This window comes from Anabrus simplex, chromosome 14 (genome assembly GCF_040414725.1).
Source record: "Anabrus simplex isolate iqAnaSimp1 chromosome 14, ASM4041472v1, whole genome shotgun sequence".
NCBI classification, from domain to species: domain Eukaryota; kingdom Metazoa; phylum Arthropoda; class Insecta; order Orthoptera; family Tettigoniidae; genus Anabrus; species Anabrus simplex.
The window spans coordinates 58,401,984-58,427,533 of NC_090278.1; the positions used below are offsets into that span (position 1 = coordinate 58,401,984).

Sequence of the window (25,550 nt, forward strand, 5' to 3'; positions counted from 1 at the left end):
CCCTGCAACTCACACAACACCACAACACTATCCTCCACCACAATAACACGCAGTTACCTACAAAAGGCAGATGCCGCCCACCCTCATCGGAGGGTCTGCCTTACAAGGGCTGCACTCGGCTAGAAATAGCCACACGAAATTAAAAAAAAAAAAAATTAGTGGCATACTTATGGATCTTCGTGCTAACGCACCGTCATTGCGATAATTAGAGCAAGTACCGGTACTGTACTGAAAAGCGATCGGCGGTAAACTTGCAAAACGGACCATCTTAGCATCACATTCGGGTGGTATTGTTTAGAGAATCTCTGAAATCGTATAGCAGAGAGTGGTCAGAACAATTGTAAAGAGACACGGCGCATTTCGACAGCTCTGCTTGAAGACTGAATGAGTTTCGTCAAATGTTCGCAGTTATAAAACGTCCACGGTACGGTATGTCCAGGGTTAGATGTTTATATTTTTACTTTTCTTCAATCGAACTGTAACGCCGAACAGGTTTTTGGCACTTTCCTCAGGGCACTGTAGAGTAACTGGGCTTTGAGGCAGGAATCGAAACTACTCCTTCTTAACACAAATTTGGTATTTTAATATTATCGTACACGATTATGTTATTGAGACCAGAACAGATGTACCTTACATTTTTAAAAAAGCCATGGGAGGTCTTGAGATTTCCTATTACTGTTTTGGTCCTAATGTAAAATTGGGAATTTCATGTTTTCGTGTTAACGTTTTACATGCACACGTTACATTTAAAAGGGTTGTATCATTTCCAACTCGTACTGACATGTGCAGCAAGCGTGCTTTCTAGATGACCTCAAGGGCACGAATAACCGTAATTTCTGAAGTTTTGATGATATTTTTTTCTCTTTTCAATTTGATTGGATTAGTGATGGGCATAATTGACTATAATGTATTCGAGAACTTTTGAGAATCGATACTTACATTCAAAACCATGTTCGAGTTCAACATAACCTTTAAAAGTCGATGTAGGCCTAATTTACGTGATACAAGATTTCCAGAAACTATGAACAGTATACCGAAGACCAAATTACAAACGAAGATTAAGAAAAGAAGGGATTTCACCATCATGTTGGGCACTTTAGTATCTAATATGCTTTATTCTATTAGATGAGAGAATTAAAAACTACTTGTAGTCGACTATCGTTTGGCTTGAATGTAGTATAGAAATATTTAAAATAGTTATATTTGAATCAGCCTTGTCAATACACTTATTAATGGAAGAAAATTATTTATTCAACCAAACATGTTTCAATGGAAGAAAATTATTTATTCAACCAAACATGTTTCAGGAATTCAACCATTCCCTTCATCAGTGGTCAGATCAAAGAGTTGGCTAATCAAAATTGCTGAACTGAAAGAAGTTTTCACAGGAAACTGACGAAGATTCCCCTGTAAAATTGAAAATAATGTATCAAGAGTTTGAACCCGCGCACCGGTAATTAATGCGGTTTCAAGGAGTAACATGCCTTTTATCCAGATGGCCAGGGTTCGATTACGACTAGGTCAGGCAACTTAACTTGGATATAAGGGCTGGTTCAGGTCCACTCAGCCTACGTGATTACCTTTAATTGAGGAGCTGTCTAATGGTGAGATGGCGACCCCGATTGAGAGAGCCAGGAATATCAGCCGCGAGATTCGTCACACTGACCATGTGTCACCTCGTAATCTGCAGGCCTTCGGGCTGTGCAGCGGTCACTTGACAGGAAAGGCACATTGGGGCTGTAGTTTGGTTTGGTTTAGGAGTTTCCGTAAGATTATAATTATACATATTTCATTTTTGTGATGTTTAGCCAAATCATTGATGGTCCTCATTCATTCCCGGATTTTCCATTTTCCCGCGTCAAGTTTTATATTCATAGTCCCTCAAACGGAGAACCAAGGTTTCACGGTAAATAGAAGTCTGACATACATTGCCCTACAGAGATACTGTGAAATCAAAATGCCTGTACATAGTACCTAAGGCCACAAGATTATTATTATTTGGAATCCAGTAGGATAAACACATTTTAAAAACTGTAATTATGTAGATATGTAGTTCCCATGTGATTTTTACACTAGTTCTAAAATAATATGTAAAGATCACCAAGAACATGGGGTCACATTTTATGCATATTTTTAACCCTTGTAATTGAAAGGAAACCCTTAAAAACAGACGCTGGGCACTGTCAGACCCAAGAACAAGTAATATTTCAGGAACCCAAAACAGTCCAAATACATAGAGAGCCTCTGCAATCAGCCCATAACTCAAGAAAAACTTTATACACAACATACACACATACATATACCAACCTTTCCTATTGAATACCTTGCTCATAGGAAGGGGTGATAGGCACAGTAGTAGTAGTAGTAGTAGTAGTAGTAGTAGTATAGTAGAATTCGAACTATACCACATACTAATTAAATAAACAACAAAACTAAATCCAAACAATTCTTTCATAACTCATGAAATAAGGTGACTGCGTCTAGCAGAGCTTCAATCTACTTACCGTGGTGGATGAGGGTGGGCAGAGTATCCGTTAGCACCCTGTGCAGGTTCAAAACGTCCTCGTTTTGCCATGGGACCTCCCTGTGGACCCATACCACCACGTTTAGGGGGTCCTCCATATCGGTCTCCACCGCCTGCTCCACGACCTCCTCGGTCAAATCCTCCACGTCCACCACGACCCCGGTCCATTCCCCTTCCTCGGCCTGAAAAGGATAGGAATTTCACGCATTACCGATGAACAACAGAGAAAGAGCAAATTATAGAACGTGTTACCAGTAAATGCAATGTGGAGTTTAGAGAAGCTATTAATTACTGTTTTTCCTCAAGCCTGTCAACAGTGTAATAGAGGAGTGTTCGGATGAGTAAATATAACAAGAATAAAGCATTCCTTACATGTGATAATATAGTAAATTAATCCTGTGTACGTACACTAGTGTTATATATTCATTTTGATTTTGCAAAGAAACCCGATGTGGAGAAGGTGACTTTAGATCCAGATTTAGCATGCCTGAAATATGAAAAATCGCTATTTTAAGATTATAAAACGATCACAAGGTTTAAATCTGCAGGCCAGTGACATGTTCTACAAGGAAAGATGCAAATAGAAACTCTGCATTTGTGACACTGTTTTCCCCATTACTGATAAAGAAATTTGTTATTGGTTTATTAGCCTTATTTTATCTGTGTGATTTCTGTTTCCGAGACTCAATAAGCCTTCTAAAAGCGTCTCTACCCGCACAGGCCATATGAAAATCACAACACCACACGCTACAGAACGTGTTTACAGTTAAAATTGAAATAATTGATAAAGAGATTCAACCTATGCAATACAAAAGAATAACAAATGTAGTGAATTACATTCCCATTTAATAATGAGTAGAAATTGTACCGGTTTCGACCCTAGTCCAGGTCATCATCAGCCGATTAAAACATGAAAAACAATGCATAGGAAAAGGAAATAAAAGATCAAGTACACTCCGGATCAGTAGAAGAGGCGATGTAAAATATGAACGGGGGTAGACACTGTAAAACTCAGAAGAACTAAAATGCAAGTCACTCAAAAGAAAATAGTGCGCAATTCTCTGAGCGGCAGCATGGCACACGCAGCGCTAGGCAAAGTCCCACAATGTTTACGAATAGCGGAGCCAATTTTTTAACACTGTCAGGCACAACGTCACATCACAATCGAACACATACGAAGATCCATCATCATGCAGGAGTTGAAGGCCAGTAGATCCATTGAAGCTATTTGTCAGCCCACGGTGATCAGCGTGACACATTCAACATCAGAATACTTGGGAGCACAATTACTTATTCAATTATATTGAATTGTATTATATTCATCTATATACTTGCTTTCCCGCGACCGAGGAAAATTACTGGATCTTCAAGCTATTCTCCATTTTACTTTGGCGTTTGAAACCACAGTCATCAGTTTCAGAGCCGTGTTCATTGCAGAGCATCGACAGTGTCATATGCCCTCACACCATGTAAGACCAAAAACGGTTTCCTATGCCCTAGACATAAAATGACTCCTTGAATATTGTGTTCTCTACCTAGCTTATGTACGTTGCCACTGCCTTCGTGATGTACAGGCTGTACTGTAGCTCCGATGACGTCACGCAAAGAGGAGAACTGTTTCCTCCGACCAACCCATACAATGCAAAGACATGATACGTCGGTATCTTGCAATTATGAAATATTCACAAATTTTGTATAATATAACACGCGACATCATTAACACATGTAGTCACATAATAAGTCGTAAGTCAGGTCTATGTAGTTTTAGGAGAAGTAGGTTTGAAGAGAGAACCACGCGGTCGAAGCTTGAGATTTTACTTGTCAATGTAACCAACAAATAATTATTAGACCGTATGCATTAACACAAATTTGGAGACAACAAACGTACAGTAATAATAATAATAATAATAATAATAATAGACTTTACCTCCATACCTCTAGATGGCTATAAATAAGTTTCTTGTATCTGTTTTTTGACACTTCTGGCACTATATTTCAGATCCTTTCTTCCACACAAACATTTGTATCATATTTTATCCAGGAAACGCCCATGTTTTCCTGAATATTATTGCACTGAGCAGCAAGGTCTGTTAGTTATTTCCCACATTCACGGAAATTGCCCGGGAAATGTTCTTACTCGCAAAAATTTTCTGGAGAAAAGGCAGCACGTACTCAACATTACTAACCAAAATAATAACCATATTATGTAGTTTTGATTGGTTAATGTCCAGTTTTATGCTTGTTCTGTATTAACAATTAACAATAAAATGCCTGCTGTAAATCAGCAGAACTCATCATCAGCTCGGGAAAATGAGTGAAACATACTCCTTTATTCTTCGCAACAGGTACATTCTCGCTTGGGATTTTCGTTTTTCATAAAGGCAACCGGCCATCGTATGAAGAAAATGAAAATATTAATATATATTTAATTGTATAGTTGTATTTTCGCCGTGGTACACGCGAGTTCTTAGCATTGTAGCAACTATGAACTTTAACACACTGTATTTAAATTCACAATGCATTATTATTTCCACAAAAACGTGTTATACGATGACAATTAAATGAATAAATTCCACAAGAAGTATTACGTCCATTGAATTTATATTACTCACCACGTGAAGAGACCACACCTAACCTAAACTATGAGGTCTCATTATCTTAATAACAGCTGTTTAAGTAAATTCGGATGTGTTAAATTTAAAGAACAAACACGCAATATACATAAATTCCTGCCTTTTAGCATTCACAATTATCCAAACAATGCCCCCAATCCTTATGAATTACACTTGCAAGTACAATTTTTAACATTCCCTTACCTCACCTCAATTTATCAGCTGAAATGCTTGGCGCGCTTTCTACAGTACGGCCTGTATATTACGAAGGCGTGACGTTGCCTAGCGACAGCGACTCTATGCATTTAATCTTGGCGACAGCACGTTGGATTATCATATACCAATGCACGTTTTCTGGTGGTTTTTCATTCACAACTCACCAACGAAAGCGAAAATTAAAATTCCGGTTTCGAGGTGCATTCGTGACCCCTTTCAATCTACCCATGTTCGAAATTTCAGATCTCTGCATGCTGTAAATTTTGCTGGGCATCGCGCACAGACACACACTTCCTTTTATAATTATAGATAACATAAGTTGTACAGTAATACCTTCTTCCAATTGTACAAAAGAAATATAAGAACACTTTTCGTACACTTAAGACTGTTTTATGCACTAAAATAATGCTCAAGTTTTTTATGTTTTACATTTGTATAGCATTTGCACACAGCATGACCACGAAGACGTTTTATTAACAACAGTTCAGCCGGCGTGGGAATGGTTTTCCACGATTTCCCATTCTCAATTCCAGGCGAACACCGGAACAGTACCTTTGATAGACCGTGGCCGAATTACTTCCAATTCCTGTCCTTGACTATCCTGGGCGGAAAAGACATATGACGCCGTAAAAGAAATACCGTGCTAGTAAAAATAAATTATTTCTGATCCGGATAAACCGGAGATCCTGATTAATAAGCACCAAATAAACGAGGTTCTCTTGTACCAGAAACTGTCGCCGACAACTCTCTGAAATACATTCAACTCAAAATTATGAACTAAGAATGAATACAAATGCACTGAAATACACGAAACTACCACATGCAAAATAGATCAATGTGTCTCGTGCATTATTAACACACGACTGTGACAGACGGAAAAGCACGGAACAAAAAAAAAAAGAAATGAAAACCACACGTGGCCTACAACTTGAACGAAATTACGAACAGAAAAAATGTTAACAGCGCACGAACCACACAATAAGAAACTCATCGTTCATCCCGATTAATGGATTCGCTAGCGCGCACTAGCCTCTCTCGCTTGTAGGACGATTGTCGTCCCAAATTCCCAGCTGTATAACACACACGATGCTGTAGAGTGGAAAACACGATACACGAAGGCGATGGACGATACACCCACCAAATAAAGCATCAAATATGAACGCTTGAAAATGAGTTTGTGTAAATTACACGAGCGCACAATAATTTTGCCTAGGGGAAGATTATTGACCATATTGGAGGTTATATCGCTCAAAAATAGGAAGTAAAAACAAATTGGAAAATAGGATGACAAGTTAAAAAAAAACGGAAAGTTTCCAGGTAAATCAGAAGGGTTGGCAGGTGTGCTGTAGTAATGAAGTTATGGTCGAGAAATTATTTGTATAATATCTACCCTCTGACAAAGTCTCATCTCCAGCTCGTTCTGTATGGCTAACACACAAAACCAACCATTAAATATAAAAATTGATTTGACATGAGTAATCACAGCTTGTTTCAGCTCAACTAATTTTTTGACAATATGCACATTCGTTAGTGTAATACAGTTGAACCTTGATAATTCGAAATTGGTTAATTCAAAATCCTGCCTAATTCGAAGCTCTCGTTCGTGGAAACATAAGGTACCGTTTTGCATGTTATTTAAATGGTTTAATTTGAAATACGAATAATAAGTAGTATGAAGAACAATGTCGATCCCTTTATCGAAATTCAGACTTTTAATTCAAAACTGCCTTTGTGTTTAAAACAATAGTTATTAAAGAGTAATTTAAATTAAAATTTATCCACGTCATAATTGAACGCGTCTTCTGGAGCGTGCAGTGATAAGTTTTCCGTACTTTCACTCACTTCGGTGTGTCTGCAGTGTGCTTCGTATCTGCTAAGTTCAAGTGAAATCGTAATTTTCTTGTATTCAACGTTGAAGGAACACCACAATATGAAGTAGCAGGCAGTGTGCAGAGAAGCAGAATCCGCGAACAGTGACCATGCCAACAGTCGTCGAAAAAGCGTGGCTAATAATAATAAATTTGTACACACTCAACAATATTGTCAATGCCAATGAAACTGCATTTTTTTCTTATGCTGAGCCCAAGCGGACTTATGGTTTTAAAGGAGAAAATAGCCAACCTGGAAATCGTACAAGGGTGGGGATCATTGTACTGTGTTGTTGCAATGCACACAGAAGCGAGACACTTCCTCCCATCGCCATACGAAAGTTCGGTAAGTCACTATGTTTTAAGAGCGTCGGGCACTTTTCGTGCAAGTACAAGGCATCTAAAAAATGCATACAGTGTTACAGTAATCCAATGAATAAAGCACTTGCACAGAGGAGCCATTATAGATTTCTCTTCATCTTTGAATCATGACTTATTTTTCTTTTGTGGCATGAGGTTATGTCTGTCAGAGAATTATCAAAGCGCATTATTTGAATACTGTAAATGCATCTTGTTGGATTTGGCATTCGAAAGTTTTAAACTGTGTGAAAAAAGGTTAATTGCATGCAGTAATGGGTCTTACAATATTTTGTGACGCAGCATTTCTGAATTAAGAGTTGGCGGTTAATTCAAAATCACTTAATTCGAAGTCAGATTTTTGCGTCCCAACGACTTTGAATTAACAAGGTTTCCCTGTAGTGTCAATAGTATTATAATTTGTAATGAGATAGTTGTGTGTTTGACAGACTGAAAAGTTTTTATGTTACACTTAGTAAAAGTGTAAGAAAACTTGTCTGGAACAAGTACCAAGGAAGTGTAAAGAAATTATTTACAAGTTGAATTATGCAACCATACAGACTTACGCAGCTGAGACTTTAGGGCTGGTTTACACGGGTAGAGTAGCGAGGCGAGTAGAGTAGTTAGTAGAGTAGCCACGTTACTCTACTCCACCACTGTCTGGTAGAGTTGACACTTGTATCGTTCATACGGGAGTTGAGTCATATAGTAGAGTACAGTACAGTAGTAGCACCATGTCAAGACGTAAGCACATCGTAAGGAAGTGTTTAAAGACATTTACAAACATATTACTGCAAGAGGTTCGTGAAGCGTTAGAAGAAGAAGTAAATGAGGAAAAAAGGGAATGGGTAAGAGGCTGGCTAGGGATAGAAACACTCGGGGCATCGACATTAATTCTGAGAGAACTTGCGACAGAGGATAAAGATGAATACAGAAAGTGTATGAGGTTGACGCCTGATAACTTTCAGACATTGTTAGATATTATAACACCGCAAATTCAAAAACACGACACAGTGATCAGAGATGCAATAACACCGAGAGTTAAGCTTGAGGTGACTCTGAACTTCTTGGCCAACGGTAATAGCTACCGTACCTTATCATTCAGTTATATCGCGTAGAATAATCGGTTGCGTCATGAATAAATTTTTTGGTGTAAGTGTGTCGGATGGATTGATTGAATTGATGGATTGAATTATATGAATATATGAAAAATAGAAATACGCCTCTTTTTTTTGCAATTCATGAAGTCCAATGCTGAAGACGCCACAAACACTCAGTTCCCGAGCCATAGGAATTAGCAAATAAAAGTGAAAATCCCGACCGGGAGTTGAACCTGAGACTCCCTGGACTCATTGGACCACAGGCCGGCATGCTAACCATGTATCCATGCAGCCGGACGACATAAAACTAAAGTAGGTATATTGCCTGCTGCTAGTTAAAATAAATCTTCAGTTGGTAGTAATTACCGGGGCTTGGTTCTATTATGAGGCCAGAAGATGGCATTTACTTGTATAAGAAACTTTATTTTACCGATATTAAATATTGCGACTGTTAATTCACTCAGTTTCATTAGAGATTAATTTCGTCATGAATCTCATCGCAGGGAAATTAAATTACTTATCTCCATTCCCTTCAGAAAGTGGGCGAGTATGATGAACGGTCTCTGATACGCTTTCCGAAAATAATATGAACTCATGCTCACACGTATGACTGAGTCATGAACTCCCAGATGCCTTACTTAGCATAGATTAATATATTACATCACGCCCCCACGCGATTACACGAAACGCAATGTTATATACTCGTAGTATTGACTACTTGGGTCACCAAATTTATAAAATCATAAAATGTGTCAGAATTTTATCTAAAGTATAACAAAGTAGCTAATCGCTATCTTTGACGTTCTGTTGCTACATGACTTAAAAAAAAAGACTCCACAGCGCTGATGATGATATTTTATGATGGTGGTTCTTTCCCCAGCCAAGAAAATGTGGAAAGGGTCATTAAAAATCAATAAATGTTGAAAACAATGAAGGAAAAGGTGGTGGTGATTACTGTTTTAAGAGGGAGTGCAACTGGGCAGCCATCCTTTATTAATACTAATCAGAGGGAAAAATGGAAGGTGGCCCATACTTCGAGAAAATGAAGGTTTCGGGCAAAGAAAGACAAGGGCCTTTTCTAAAAAATGTAAGTACCCCTGGGACCCCTTTTAGTCATCTCTTACAATAGGCAGAGGATACTGTGGATGTTACTCTGCCACCCCAACACACAGGGGAAATAATGGTCGGTGAATGACACAGAGGTGTATTATTATTATTATTATTATTATTATTATCAAAACATTTTTCTGTGGTCTTAAATTTAATGTTTAATGTAAATTTAATGTTAATGGTATTGTGGCCTCAGGAGAGGCCTGGTGAGTGAGTCACCGTGCACCTCATCCCTCCTGCTGTCATCGCAGATACCTGCTATCCGGAGTCGTGAATTTTGTGACTCATTGGAATATTAATTTAGCTATTAGTTTGCAGTCGTTTGTTTTGATACTATTTGCTACTAATTTTCGCACGCGAGTTTTGAGACATAACCGGCCATAAGTACACTGTAAATCACGCTAGCGTAGGCCTAATTTGCAGTAGCTTCTTCGCTATAAATATCCCAATTATTGATGATGTTTTTTTTTGTTCGTTGCTTCTAGATCTGACACTGTACTGTAAACAATAATTATTTTGGATATTCCAAACAACATAAAGAAAATATTCAATTTGTTGGGGAAATTACTGTTATTGCTGAAAATTAACGGCAGTGGTAAGTGATATGTAGAAGATCCCTATGTATGTTATTAATAGGATTAATGTACACAGTCCTGCACCATTGTATTGCCTAACTTAAACATGTCGAGACACATGATGAACACGCTGTGTAACATTGAAACTTGAGAAATCTTCATATTAAGTGAAAATCCAGCTGACACTTGTTTCTATTTTATGTTGCATCTTTGAAACTATTATAGGTATAGGTATTTTTAAAATCCTTCTTCCACAGAAAAGACTGTAGTCTGTTCTTCATTATAGCACAACACACCTGCATTTGTTTCACCTCCAAAGGTGTACCTCCCCTTAATATCACTCAGCTATAACGTAACGTTGTGGATGAATAGGCCTAATGTACTTAACTTTTAGTATTACCTTACAAAATATACTTTACTCAGGATGACAAACTTCACAGAGAATGTTATTGCTTTTTACTTAATGTGAGATATGTATGAACAATATAGTGTACTTACCGCAGCCTGGGTTTCATTTTTACTCCTAGCATCCTTTTATTATTTCTATTTGCTTTACGTCGCACCGACACAGATATGTATTATGGTGGCGATGGGATGGGAAAGACCTAGAAAGGGGAAGGAAGCGGCCGTGGCCTTAATTGAGGTACAGCCCCGGCATTTGCCTGGTGTGAAAATGGAAAACCACGGAAAACCATCTTCAGGGCTGCCGACAGTGGGGTTCGAACCCACTATCTCCCGATTACTGGATACTGGCCGCACTTAAGCGAATACAGCTATCGAGCTCGGTCCTAGCATCGTTTAGCATGGCATCCATTATCGTGAACCACTTAAGAGACTGAGTGTAGATGTCTGCGGCACCACCTCCAGACTTCCTGGATCTTCGTATTTTCATGAGTTCTTGATTGTATGTACATCGTAATTTTTTAATTTTCTGTTTCAGTTCCGTTAACCCGAAACCCTCTTTACCCATTTTCGCAATCAAGTCCTCTTCTGCCGCCCGTCTCATATTCTTATTTCTATAAGCAACGCTGTTTATGTTCCATAAACGTTCTTTTTCACTGTAGAGCTCCACATATTTGCAAGTTTCTTCTTCCGTCCACTTCATTTTGCAGCCAAATAAACGCTCAACGTAATACCACCGTATGTACACACATGCAAATACAGCGGTCGAATGACGCGCCACCTGAAAAATCGAGCGTCCTCGGACTTCTCCGCCAGCTCTCGGAGCTTGGTTCCGGTGGAGGGGGAAGGATAGTGGTAGAGTTACTTTACCACAGCGGAAACCCACTCTACTCTACTTGCTACTATCCCGGTCGTTTACACAATGCTAGTAGCTCTACTATCTACTCTACTCGCCACGCTACTCTACCCGTGTAAACCAGCCCTTAACAATGACACGTAGGGAGGAGAGTACAATTCAAGCCAGCAAAATGAAATACCTAACAAGGGAAGTAACTTGCAAGACAAGTCAAAACTATCTTGAATAATTTTTGACACAAATCATTTTACTGTAAGACGATACAGTACACAGGATCGGCCACCAGATTTAACCGCAAGACTCCGAAATCGTGCCTGGAACCCTGGTACACAATCATGATGGGTACTGCAGCTGGACATCTCTTAGCCAGTTCGTAGGTATGGTGTGGCAGGACGTGTATGCATACAGTCTCTTGACCCAAAGTAAAGCTGTATTATTTCACTCGCTTGTCAGTCGCTCACTAAGGTACAGCAGAAATGACTGGTATGAATTGCATGATGACGACACAATTTCTTTCTTTGTGAACCAAGCACAACAATTTCAAACTTCAATGTTGCAGTGTTCTTCACAAGTTTCTTTCTACCCGAACAATATTTAGTGGTCACTCCAACCCAAGAGGTTCGCTCTGTTATGTAATTCGTTGCGAACCATGAATATTTTAATAATATCCCGAAATCGCAGAGATTAATTAAAATGTATGAAGGACCACAGATTAAGGACAGTGTCTATGCGGTGAACCTCAACTTTGGACTTCAACATAATAAGCAAGATTTTCTGTTAATCAGTAGCAAAAAAAGCCTTTCACTGCCAGAAGAAGAATGTCTCTTAACGGTTGAGTTATGCCCATGGTACCTGAAGGAATCTAAAGAACTTTGATTATTTTGCGTCGAGTGACGTCTTCAAGATAAGTTACAGTAGAACCTCAATAATTCGAAATCAGTTAATTCAAAATCCCATCTAATTTGAAGAAGCTCTTGTTCCCGGAAACATGAGATACGATTTTGCTTGTTATTCAAATTGTTTAATTCGAAATACGGATAATTTATGATTCGAAGTACTCCGGCCCCATTACCGAAATTCAGACTTAATTCGAAACTGCCTTTACATTTCAAAACAATACTATGTTACAGAGTAATTTAAATTCAAAATGAATCCGCGTCATGGTAGAACTAGTCTTCCGGAACGTGCACTTTCACACACTTCGGTGTGTCTACAGTGTGCTTCATAATTGCTAAGTTTGAGTGAAATCGGAATTATTTTGTATTCAAAATTTTTAAGGAATGCCGTAATATCACGCAGTAGGAAGAGTGTGGAGAAACAGAATCCGCGAACACTGGCGAAATGGTGATGCCAACACTTGACAAAAAAGCAGGGCTCATATAATCAATTCGTACGCACCGAACAATATTGTCATTGCCGATGCAACTACATTGTTTTCTTTTAATGCCGAGCCCAAACGGTCTTATTGGGTCTTATGGTTTTAAAGGAGAAAGTGCCAGCCGGAAAATCGTACAAGGGTACGGGGGCTCATTGTACTGTGTTACAATGTACACGGAAGCGAGAGAATTCCTCCCCTTGTAATAGTAAAGTTCAATACTGTGTTACAATGTACACGGAAGCGAGAGAATTCCTCCCCTTGTAATAGTAAAGTTCAATAAGCCACAATGTTTTAAGGGCGTCGGGCACTTTCCAAGCAAGTGCAAGGCATCTAAAAATGCAAACGGTAGAGTAATCCAAAATATAATGCATTTGCACAGGGAAACCAGCATAACTTATCCTCGTGTGATCTTTTTCTTTCGCTGCGTGAGGTTATGTTTGTCAGTGATTTATCCAAGTGCATTATTTGAACATTGTAAATGCACCTTGTTCGATACATTTCAGAAATAGTTTTTTCCTATGGCATTTCAAAGGTTCAACCTGTGAATCAAGGTGATTGCGTGCATCAATGGGTCTTAGAAACTTTGTGATGTGGCATGTGTTTACATTTCTGAAGTATGAGAGAAGTGCCATGGCGGGAAATTGTACAAGGATAGTGACTGTACTGTGTTGTCATGCAGGATGTGAGAGAATTTTTCCCCTCATCACAGGAAAGTTTGATTAGCCACGATGTTTTAAGGGCAACGGGTAGTTTCTGTGCAAGTACAGGACACCCAAAATGTGTACAGTACAGTAACCCAATGAATAAAGTACTTGCACATGGGAGCCAGCATAGATTTCTCCTCGTCTTTGAATCATGCTTTTTCTTCTTTCTGTCGTTGCGAGAGGTTATGTTTGCCAGTGAGTTATCCTAGTGCATTATTTGAATATTATAAATGAACCTAGGGAGCCTCCGTGGCTCAGACGGCAGCGCGCCCGCCTTTCACCGCTGGGTTTCGTGGTTCAAATCCTGGTCACTCCATGTGAGATTTGTGCTGGACAAAGCGGAGGCGGGATAGGTTTTTCTCCAGGTACTCCGGTTTTCCCTGTCATATTTCATTCCAGCAACACACTCCAATATCATTTCATTTGTCATTCATTACTCACTGCCCCAGAGGATGCGACAGGCTTCAGCAGCCGGCACAATTCCTATCCTTGTTGCTAGATGGGGCTTCAATCATTCCTTTCCTGACCCGGTCGAATGACTGGAAACAGGCCGTGGATTTTCATTTTCAAATGAACCTTCTTGAATGCATTTTAGAAATAGTATTTTTCTTTTGGTATAATTTTTCCTTCCACAGCCCAGAGTTTATAACATTTTAAGGAAGCGAAAATAATGCAAATCTTATCTGGAATTCCTTATATCGGAGATATGTGTTCGTTGCGATGTCTAGGAACCCAATAGCCCGCCCCCAGAGGAACATTGCTTTTATAACCTAATAAGAGCAGCACCCGCCATCGGCCATGGCTAAAGTAACCACTTGCATTCTCATTGGTCAAGGTGAACAGAATGCGACGTCATTGCCATCAATGCTGATAAATACATTGCGTTACCACCTCCGGCTGAATAAAAGCACAAAGAAAATGAAACAATGTGAAATACACAACAGCAGCAATTTAATTTAATACTTACGTTAATGGTCTTGTCCAGGGCCTATCCTAACCGTCCAGACGAATCGTGTTTCCGCACAAAACTCGAGGCCTAGGTCCGCTTCGCGGCTTCCAACCGCCTACACCAATGGTCTTGTCCACAGCAAGAATCCTAACCGTCCAGACCAATCGTGTTTCCTCACAAAACTATGGGCCTAGTGTCGCTTTGCGGCTTCTAACCGTCTAGACCAATGGTCTTGCCCACGGCAAGAATCCTAGCCGTCCAGACCAATCATCTTGCCCACGGCAAGAATCCTAGCCATCCAGACCAATCATCTTGCCCACGGCAAGAATCCTAACCGTCCAGACCAATTGTCTTGTCCATGGCAAGAATCCTCACTGTCCAGACATATCGTGTTTCCTCACAAAACTAGGGGCCTAGGGCCGCTTTGCGGCTTCTAACCGTCCAGACCAATGGTCTTGTCCAGATCCTATCCTAACCATCCGCATGGCAAGAAACCATCCAGACCAAAGGTTTTACCAATGCAACAATAATCACCACCACCAGCTATCGAAGTACCGCTCATTAGTTTCTAAGTACAGAGGTTGGCAGCACTGAGCGCGTCTTGACAACACCCTTCCCGAGCGTGTAAACAAACGACAATCGTTCCGCGTGCAGCTGAATGTAGCCAAGGTTAACTGCATGCAGTAATGAGCCTTAGAATATTTTGTAACGCGGCAAGGGTTCACACTTCCGAATTACGAATTGGCGGTTAATTCGAAATCACGCAATTCGAAGTCCGATATACGAGTCCCAACAACTTCAAAATAACCAGGTTTTACAGTATATCATTGTATGTGGTCCACGAATCAAACAGCAGAGCACATATTTTCAGTTCTGTTTTCCCCATTCATCCAGATTTTGTGGCAGTGACGACATTCCATTCAGCACCTGCTGTACAATAAGTAATTTAGGGAACAAGGAAAAGTCCATACTGATTGTTGGTATTTTGGTGTATGCAAGTATGAGCGAACTGATTGCGCTATCATGTACATGTGTTTCTCACCTACGTAAGGCAAGAGTCCTTTTGGATAGCATTTCACGACCGAACATCAACTTATTACAAACGCCACTACGTTAAGGCCCGGTTTCATCAACACATGTTAAATATATACTAACAAGTAGTTAGTTAATATGGAGTTAGAAATTTAACATCTTGTTAGGTTTCTTGCGTTTCATCAAACGTTTCTTGTGAAATGTTAACTAATCGACTGTTAACTCTCCCAATATTGCGAACTGGTGCGAATCAAGGAGGCAGTGGTACGAACATGCTGTTTTACAGTGCGCTCCGATGCGCTTTTGTTTGAGCACAGCTGTAAAATATGGCGCGAGAAGTGAAACGGAATCGTAGTTCTAATTTTTCCTCCTTCGAAAAAGAGTTGTTAATTGAATTAGTTAGTAAATATATATAAGTTATTGAGTGCAAGCGCACAGATGGCTTGACGATAAAATAAAAGGACGAGGCGCGGAAAAATTCCGCGAGGGTTTCAATGGGGTAAACAGATACTTTTTTTAGCGGGTATCCGCTGTCACCTAACAAAATCACTTCGTTAATTGTCCCACTTCAAACTGTGCTCCGATATGGGAGTTATTAAATATTGTATTGTCGTGTACAGAACCACACCACCTAGCAAGTATATCCCTGATATGGAGGTTAGGCTCACTAATCACCTGAACATTAACATTAACAGAGAAATGTCCCTTTCAATTACGATATATTTCGGCCCAATTGCTTCCAGGTGATTGGATTCTTACATGTGTGCAATCTATTGCACGTAGAACAAACACCAGGAAAACGGCTTATTTCATAGAAGTCGCGGATAATTTGCTGACGCTCTTCTACTGAAGGGAATGTTATATACCTCCTTCTCATGGATGCCATTGCTGCAGACACTCGACAAACAACTGTATTAACAGTGGCTTTAGAAATTCCAGCATTTTCTCCAGCCATTATGTGAAAATAACCAGTAGCAAAAACTCTTAATATTATCAGTACCTGCAACATTGGAGAATGAGGTTTCTCTTCGTAGGTTATTCTAACCTCACTTGAATTTCGTCAACAACCTTAGCAACGACTGTTTTTGATAACCTGTATCTATGAAGAAATTTCGGATCCGTCAAATTTTCAAAGTCATTACGTCGCTGAACTCTCCTTCGATCAGGATTGTTTTGTAAAAGATCTAAATAGAGCAATTCCGCCTCGAAAGCGAGATTCACAGCAGCCATTTTGGAACAGGTTGCTAAATGCTAATGTTAGCCATTTAACATTTAGCCATTAACTGATGTTAACTTTAATACGCAGTTTAACATTTGTTAATGTTAACATTTGTTGATGAAACACAAATTTTCTTAAATCGTATGTTAAAATGATTTAACACCTTGTTAAGTACTAACATGTGTTGATGAAACCGGGCCTAATAGTATTTAAAACGTCATCCCCCGATGAACTCATTTTCACCGTCTTGCATTCTATAAAACAACCAAAACCGTTATGTTATTGCTGGATGCAGTGAAACACTCCACAGATGATTAGTGCGGACAGTTCTGCTTATCACTGGCCTTTCGTAACTGGGCTGTCAAGGCTGTCCACTCCAACCAACATGTACAGTACATGTACCCTACTGAAACTACTTCCCATTGATCTATACGAGAGATTCGCCACATGATTTCGGAGACTTGCAGTTACACCTGGAGGCTGATTTTCCGTATGTTGTCCTCTTATAGTACGACTAAGTCAAAAAAGTTTCAAGATGAATTTCGACCTGTCTTACCTGTTACTTCCCTAGTAAGAAGTACGACACGAAAGACAGAGTGAGAAACAATGATGTTAAAAGAGGAAGTCTGAATAGAAAACCTAAATGAGGGAATTGATAATAAGAGATTAAGAGGGTCTTTACATGTAAAGCGAAAGGAATACCAAAACTGATGAAGTACAAGGGAAAAGGAGTGAGAGAACCAGAACAAGATAGATCAATTCAATAAAGAGGAGTGCAAGCAGAAGAAACCTGGACTGGGACAAAATGACAGATGAAGTATGATGGAAGGGGAGAGGAAGGAGATGTGTGATAAATATCCCTGATCTGGCAGGAACTTGATAAGGTGAAAGGAGGAGGATGATAACTTGTGAAGTGTACTTTGCTTTACTTTTTCGAAGTTCATGGTGCAACCAACAAGTTGGTAATTACAATGCTGCGATAATGTTTCAATACCTCCTTCTACAAAATTCTGTATTTTCTTCCCTTCTGGCCAGCTCAAAGTATCAAGTACCCTGCATGCTGTCTGTTTTGCTCCATCTTGCACGAAAGCTTCTTTGTCAGCTTGTAGAGAACTGGTACTACAATTACACTCTCATAATTCAATAGAATTAAATATTTCACATTCAAGGTCAACATGACTCTCTGAACTTGATCTGGCAATGAATCATAATTTGTTTTTAATCCATCAATCTGCATAAAAATTAAATATACTAGTAATTAAGAATTGGCTTTGCTGGCAGGACCTAGTGTTTACAGTGTACTATGTCTTCTGGTATAGGCTAGAGCAATTTTGTTACTTTCATAGATTAGTCTCTGTCTTATCCTTGGCTTTGACAATATGAAAGCAACTGAGGTATGAGCGATGCTAGTAATGCGAATCCTTATGCAGCCAGACGCTGCTATGAATGATGTGAAAATGTTGTTCATAGGGCTGGTTGGTGTATGCATTTCAGTGGGCTTGGCAGACTGATATGCAATAGCAACTCTGGCTCAGTGAGAAAAGCAACGGGAAACTACCTCACTCCTTATTTCCCTAGTACGCCTCTTCAGTGATGCCTAGGCCATCTATGACAGCTGATGACAGAGCTGTTGAGGATCCCACCAGCGGCATTGCTGACAGACTGAACATACAATACCACAGTCAGAGAAATCTAGGAACCACAAACTCTGATTTTTCGACCTTGTCTATACCAGTACATAAAATTTCAAAATTAACGATCTCGCAAGGACTTTGCTAGTGTTAAGAGATGATCATGTATATATTTAAATTTTCAAATCAAATGTTAACAGCTTTAGATCACCATTGGGTCAAATTATGATAGAGCCAATATAGAAAATTCCTTTTCTCAGCCACGAGGTATCGATTTCACAACCTAAAAACATTTATTATAATTATCTATCTTGGCATCAATAAGTGTACAATAACCAACAACTTCCACAGTTAAATAAAAATTAATTTGAAGCAAATCTAGAACATACCATAATCACCTCTACCAAAGCCACCACCTCGCCCATCGCCACGAGAACTGAAGTCACCTCGGCCTCTCATTCCACCCCGACCTCTGCAATAAAGAGACAGGAATAACATCCCTGAAATAAAACTACAGCCTGCAAGTTTGGGAAGAATAGGTTACAAAATTGCAACACATAATTGCACCCAGAAATCACATATATACTGGACAAGGAAGTAAAGTTTACCTGCCACCAGGACCACCAAATCCTCCTCTGTCTCCTCCTCGACCCATACCACCTCCACGAGGCGGCCCTCCACGGCCCCCTCTACCCTGAGGTCCTCCACGCATCATACCACGTCCACCACTGGAACAGACACATACAGAGTTACATCATTGGGAAACAAAATCAACTCTGATCTTTGAACAGCTTGAAGGTCTAAAAGTGACAATTTTAGAAATATATATATTTTACAACTGGTTAAACATCTCACTAACATACAGAAGGTTTTCAGCAACAGAATGATGGTAAAGGGCTAGGATTGGTAAGGTAGTGGCTGTGGTCTTACAATCTTACTAATAAACGGTGTATAACTTTTATACAAGGTTTATGTCCAATTTGTTACTAATAAACCATGTATAAGCCTCCTGTGCATAGATCTGTTATAGTTATTCATCAGTCTTAGCAATAAACTTTTATACCAGGTTTATATACAGTTTATGTCCAATTTGTTACTAATCAACTGTGTATAAGCCTCCTGTGTACACACCTGTTATAGTTATTCACTGAATTACTTATACAGACCAGGACCCTTGTATAGGCGTTGTATAGCAGCGAGTGACAAAAAAGAAACTAATGATCAATTTATTTTAGTGGAATGTACTGCCTGCAACAATATAATCGTAGTGAAATATCCGAATTATCCATTGAGCACACATTGAAAGAAAGGAAAATAACGATATCCACAATATTTTTAACATACAGTAGATGTTTGATGTTATGGAGGCTGGAAATGTTCGTAAAATAAAGCAGTTTAAGAGGCGGAGTAACACATTTCTCTTAGATGACTGAAGTTTTAAAATTAAATATAGATTTACGAAGGAGTATGCTCAAATCGTCATTAACACAGTCAGAAATGACTTGCCGGTAATGAAAGATCCTAGAGGTGGCTTTATATCTTGCGAACTTTAAGTTCTCACAGCACTACGGACATGAGCACAGAAAGAGGTTAGTAATTATTATCAGTGACAATTATTACTATGGAAGGATTCTTCCTAATCTGAACATCCGTTGTGCACCCTTCTGCCTTTGTTCTTTAAACTAAGAACCTCCATGCACAAGCACACACTCACAAACTACACACTCTTCACAAACACAATCCTTTTGTACTCAAGAATTGTATCACTATTTTTTATTCGATCAATAATATACTAATGATAAAATGAACACTGCACTGTCTGGATATTTAAATTCACACAGTTTGGGAGATCCCTACTGGCAAATCAGCCAAGCAGCAGTGTCATGCGTGAAACCAAAACAAACAAGACCTTCCTGTTATAAATCAATAAATAAGCGAGAAAGACTTGAGGTTTGTTTCAAACATAACTTCGATGACCAAATACCATTTGAATCACTTTGAGCCCCCCCTGCGTAAAGTTAACAGTAAAGGCCAGCAACCAACTTTTTCTTGCTTGCACATACCAATTTCTGAACACTACTGTACGGAAAGACACATACTGGATGTTTTTTTAACATTTAAATTTAAAAGCAAACTTATCTACGTTGAGCTGAAATGTTTCTTTACCAGCAGTGAAAAAAATTACAAATTTAATGAAGATGAAATGGGAATTGACAGGATACGTTCCATGCAATGAAGATCTTTTATTTGACTAATTTTCCATTATATTAATATTTTCACACTTGATTACCTTTTAACATTATTTAACTGAATTAGATGAGGCTTGAAATTCTGTACATAACAGGATATTCACCTATTTCAACCGATAACATTCAGATATAAGTACAGATAGGCCTAACCAGCAAAAGCGACCATGAACGTGAAGAAATACGTCAGTGAACTGCAGAAGAGATTCCTATGGCTTCGAACGAGTGTATACATGCAATATAGTAATACAGTGTGTATACCACATTTATTAGCAGGACAAACCATGCTTACACAGGGTTTATTCAATGTATAACTATAGAAGTGTTAAACAACTGTAAAAGGACTTTTATTAGTAAGACTGTTAAAGTATAGCCCCAGCATTTGCCTGGTGTAAAAATGAGGAAACCACAGAAAACCATCTTCAACGCTGGCAACAGTGATTTGAACCCACCATCTACCGAATGCAAACTTACAACTGTGCAACCCTGGCCAGCTTGCATGTAGAAATATGAAACAGCATGGAAGAGTAAGAACTTAACACATTTGCAACCAGTGGTGTATGTATACACAGTGGAAAATATTAAATTTTTACCAAAGCCACATGCATTTTCAAAATCAATTTTTGATATTTGGCTCGTCAACAAGGTCAACTAGTTACGTACCTCCTTCAAAAAATTGAATAATGTGGAAAAATTTAATAATGTGGAATTTATGAATTCACAATGGAACGTACGAATGACTGCAGTACCTAGTAAAGAACATTAATACTGGATTATTACTAGAGGTGCCTCTCTTTTGCAAAGTGCAAGATTTTACAGATTTGGCTCAAAACGTGAAACTATTTAAAAAATGATGGCAAAGCACTCTGAACCAAGAAGTATACTGAAAGGCGATATAGAAAATGATGAAGTCTTGTCTGATAAGGCAAATTTCCATCCTGCAAGAACATGCAACATGAGAACATTTTGAACCATAATCAGTGTTCAGGGATCTAGTTTGTAGTTAATGTAGAGCATGAAAAGATATTGATGTGATTGCTATTCTTTCTCTGAAATCAGAATATGGGCACTTTGAGGAAGCTGAAGTGAAGGCTTTATGGATCCCAGCAATGTTGATAGGAAGACGTAATTTTCAAAGTATTTGACAGAACACCTCTTACTCCCGCAATATGGAAATCATGGGATCTCAGTCTATTACAGACTGCGTAAATTATGTCTATAAGCTCAACATCAATATCTTATGGAAATCATGGGATCTCGGTCTATTACAGACTGCGTAAATTATGTAAGTAGGCTCGAACATCAATATCTTTACCTGCTCTACATTAACTACAAACTAGATTCTTGAACACTGTGTATGGTTCAAGATGTTCTAATGTTTAATGTTCTTGCAGGATGGAAATTTGCTTTATCAGATAAGAGACTTCATTATGTCCCTAATTGTAAAAGTGGACGGATGAAATGTTTTCAAACATCCCCACTTTGATATATGTAATATGTGTTTTCAGCAGAAACATAACTCTTTTTTCATACGTAACTTAGGCTATGTAATTATATATGATGTTTTTTTGAAAATATGTTATCAACTATCTTATTGCTTCTGCTGAAATATAAAATTCAGCAAAATTAATGACAAAATAAAGAGAAATACTGAACCATTTAAAAAGTTATGAAATTAGGCAAGAAGTTTCACCACAACAAGGTACCTCTAATTATTACTTTTCCTTTTTATATTGCTCTTATAGCATTATGTGATATAATAATCGTGGAGGTTCAGGTTTGTATTACTAATGCATAGGGACCTGAAAAATTAGCATCTATTTGTTTCAAAATCAGCATCAATTTTTTCCAAAATTAGCATTTATTTACAAAGTTAAAAGGATCGCATGATATTATAAATTTTAACGATTCCAAGTTTATGAAGGGCAATTATTGTCCTTGGTTCACACACAATACAAATTTATTGTTCAAAGGAAAGCATTGTCAGTACTTGGACATTGCATTTTTTCAAATTGCACCGTCTGTCTGTAACCATTGTGTTGTAATGAGACAGCATGCGCTCGCTATCTACATTATTTGTTGGGATCCACAACAACTCAAGACAGTATTTAGAAAATATGGTAAACTGCAGTTAATGCAAGCATGACATCACATTTTTCACTTTCTTTCATCTGGGTTTGAATTGCATGTTTCAGAGAACAGTAACCAGACCAGATAGCGTTTCGTGAGAGATCTGTTACTCCAAACAATTTCTCAAGCTCATCTAATTTATGTGTTGTTAATAATTTTTTTTTTTTTGGATACAAAGCTTGAGAAATTGACACAAAATGCTTATGGTTGGGGTCTTTAGCTTTCAATGTGGCTAGCTTGCACTGTGAAGACTCAGCAATTTTGATAAATGTGTCTCTACATGCAACCTGCTGTAGAAGGGCGAGCTTAATCAAAGCATCATTAGTTGCCGCAGAAAAATTCCCCTCACAAAAGGTAAAACTGGCGTCTAGGTTATGCAGTTTGGGGTAAAAGAGATGCGAGGTAGGATACAGAGACCCTTCAAGTTCAGTAAGGAGGTCAACCAATCCAGCTGCATGATCTGTGACAAAAACCATGTGGGAGTGCAGCCTATTCACTTCTCGGTCACTCAGATCAGTCAGGTACTTAATACCACATTTGATATCTTTCATGTCAGACGTCTTGAAAAATATAACATTAGTAAAGTAAGCACTCAAATAGAAGACAGCCTGAAACCAGCTATTCCATCGTGTTATGACAGATGCAGGAAAAAGCTTTGCTTCCTTTGAAGCACCATACTTTGATGTTAAGAATTGTAAATTATATTTCCGCTTTCTTGTGTTCAAAAATGCGGGCTTTACCATCGCAACCACATGATTTAAATATGGCATCACTGCGACCCAACTATTGCCAATCAAGCTGATCTTATGTGCCCAGCACCATAGGATCACACTCAATGTTTCATAACACCGGGTCATGTATGGGGGCACTGTCACTAACAAACACTTTAACTGCATCATATGGTACACTAACTGCGCAGAACTTCTAAAACAGCACAAAAGCAGTTTGTAGCATTTCCTGCATCAACATAGTTCACAGAAACAATGTGCAGCTCTCTTTTCGATCCGGCTGGGACTTGGAATATGATAAAAAAACCGCAGCGGCCCATTCACAGAATATGTTGATGTTCTTCCCCACTAGAGCCTCTGCTGTTCTTTTCTGGTGGTCAGATGCAACTTCTAGAAAGGAAGAAAGACCTCAATTTTTTTTTTTTTAATTTAAATTAGTGGATCAATTGTGTACAGGTAAGATAGTTCGATGTGGAAAACGCACTCAAATTCGGTATCCTTCAATTTTGTGCATGGTTTCGATGTTATACCTAAACGAACCCCATCAATGAAATCGAAACATACAGGTAAATATACATCACGTAGAGTTCTCACACATGGCAGCTCTTCATTTGAAAACTCAGTAATCAAGGCTCTTAGCTCTTTGCTTTCCAGATGTATATTTTCTTTGGCAAATACTTTAACTGTGCATTTCGAGAATTTATCTCTGGAAATTTTTGCCGTTTACAACTATCTAACTATGTAAGCACACAAGATTGCTTTCTTTGAGACCTACTAGCAGCAGGGGATGAACTTTCGTTATCGCGTCTCTTTCCCATGTGTTTTTCAGATTTAACATGTTTCACAATGCTATCTTTTTTTTTTTCCCACCCAACTCAGCAATGACAATAGTTGCAAAACAATGTCGCTGAATCTGTGGCATATAAACAATCCTTTGCATATTGCTGAACCCTTTCATGCGCAGTTTTTGTCGAGCGCAACATTACCTAAACGATCGCTCAACTTCCTACTCTTCACTAGTTTCAATTTTGAACAGGAAAACAACATTGCCTCTATCTCGTTATTTCCATGACACTCGATTTACATTTCGATAATAATCAATACAGATCTTATTCCCCTTGCTATTCCAATTGTAAATATTGATTAAAGTCAACAAGCAGCAATCGATCAACTACTTTTCTCCATCGATCGGAACGGTCGAAAGATTCATGCAACATTTTTTTAGTATTTCTGACGATTTTGCCAAAATATTTTTTTCGCCAATAAAACAGAAAATGTTTGCAGAATTCACACTAAAAATGCATATTCATACTAATTTCGCATTTTGGGTCACAATTCACATTTTGTCACACTTCTATTTATGTGTAAAAATGATTTTATTCCACATTATAACCAAGCCCTAAACATTGGGACAATAGAGTACGACTGAGTAAAATGTTACTTAGCGTTAGACTTTTCTTCACGTACCAATTTGCAGTTGCAATTGGTGGTTCTTGAATGGTTCAGCTGCGGTTACAATCAACCACTCTTAACCACAATTACGTGGTTCTTTGAAGCTCATATCGACCACTAACTTTCCAAACATTCTAGACCCGTAAGTATATAGTAGTGAAATGGATTTTTAAGAGGAAGCATTGCTGTGGTTTTTGTTATATCGAGGAAGACGGCGTCATTGAAATATAGTTTATTGGATTCATACCATTATAGAAAACAGGAGCCTTTGCCTTTTCTATTCAGTTTCTATAAGGAGCAGTTTAATAGTCCCAATAAGTTGCATACCTCTTCAATAAAAAATTCCATACCCACCTCTTCAATAAACAATTCCATACCTTTGAAATGGCTTTTCCGCAATTCCCCTCCCCTACCCTCCGAAAAATTTTGGAGTCAAATCCAAAGCACACTCATCCCTTCTG

The 25,550-nt window shown here is 38.6% G+C and overlaps 1 protein-coding gene across 7 annotated transcripts in view; it reads right to left on the reverse strand.

Moving 5' to 3' along the window:
• The window catches only part of LOC136885199 (uncharacterized), a 117,029-nt gene that overhangs the window by 62,716 nt on the left and 28,763 nt on the right, over window positions 1–25,550 (reverse strand). For all 7 annotated transcript variants that reach the window (XM_067157618.2, XM_067157620.2, XM_067157619.2 and 4 more), the window contains exons 3-5: window positions 19,142–19,261; window positions 18,923–19,005; window positions 2,505–2,706 (exon numbers count right to left, since the gene is read on the reverse strand). In XM_067157618.2, coding sequence (XP_067013719.1) covers window positions 2,505–2,706; window positions 18,923–19,005; window positions 19,142–19,261 — 405 coding nt within the window. The remainder of the gene's footprint in view (window positions 1–2,504; window positions 2,707–18,922; window positions 19,006–19,141; window positions 19,262–25,550) is intronic.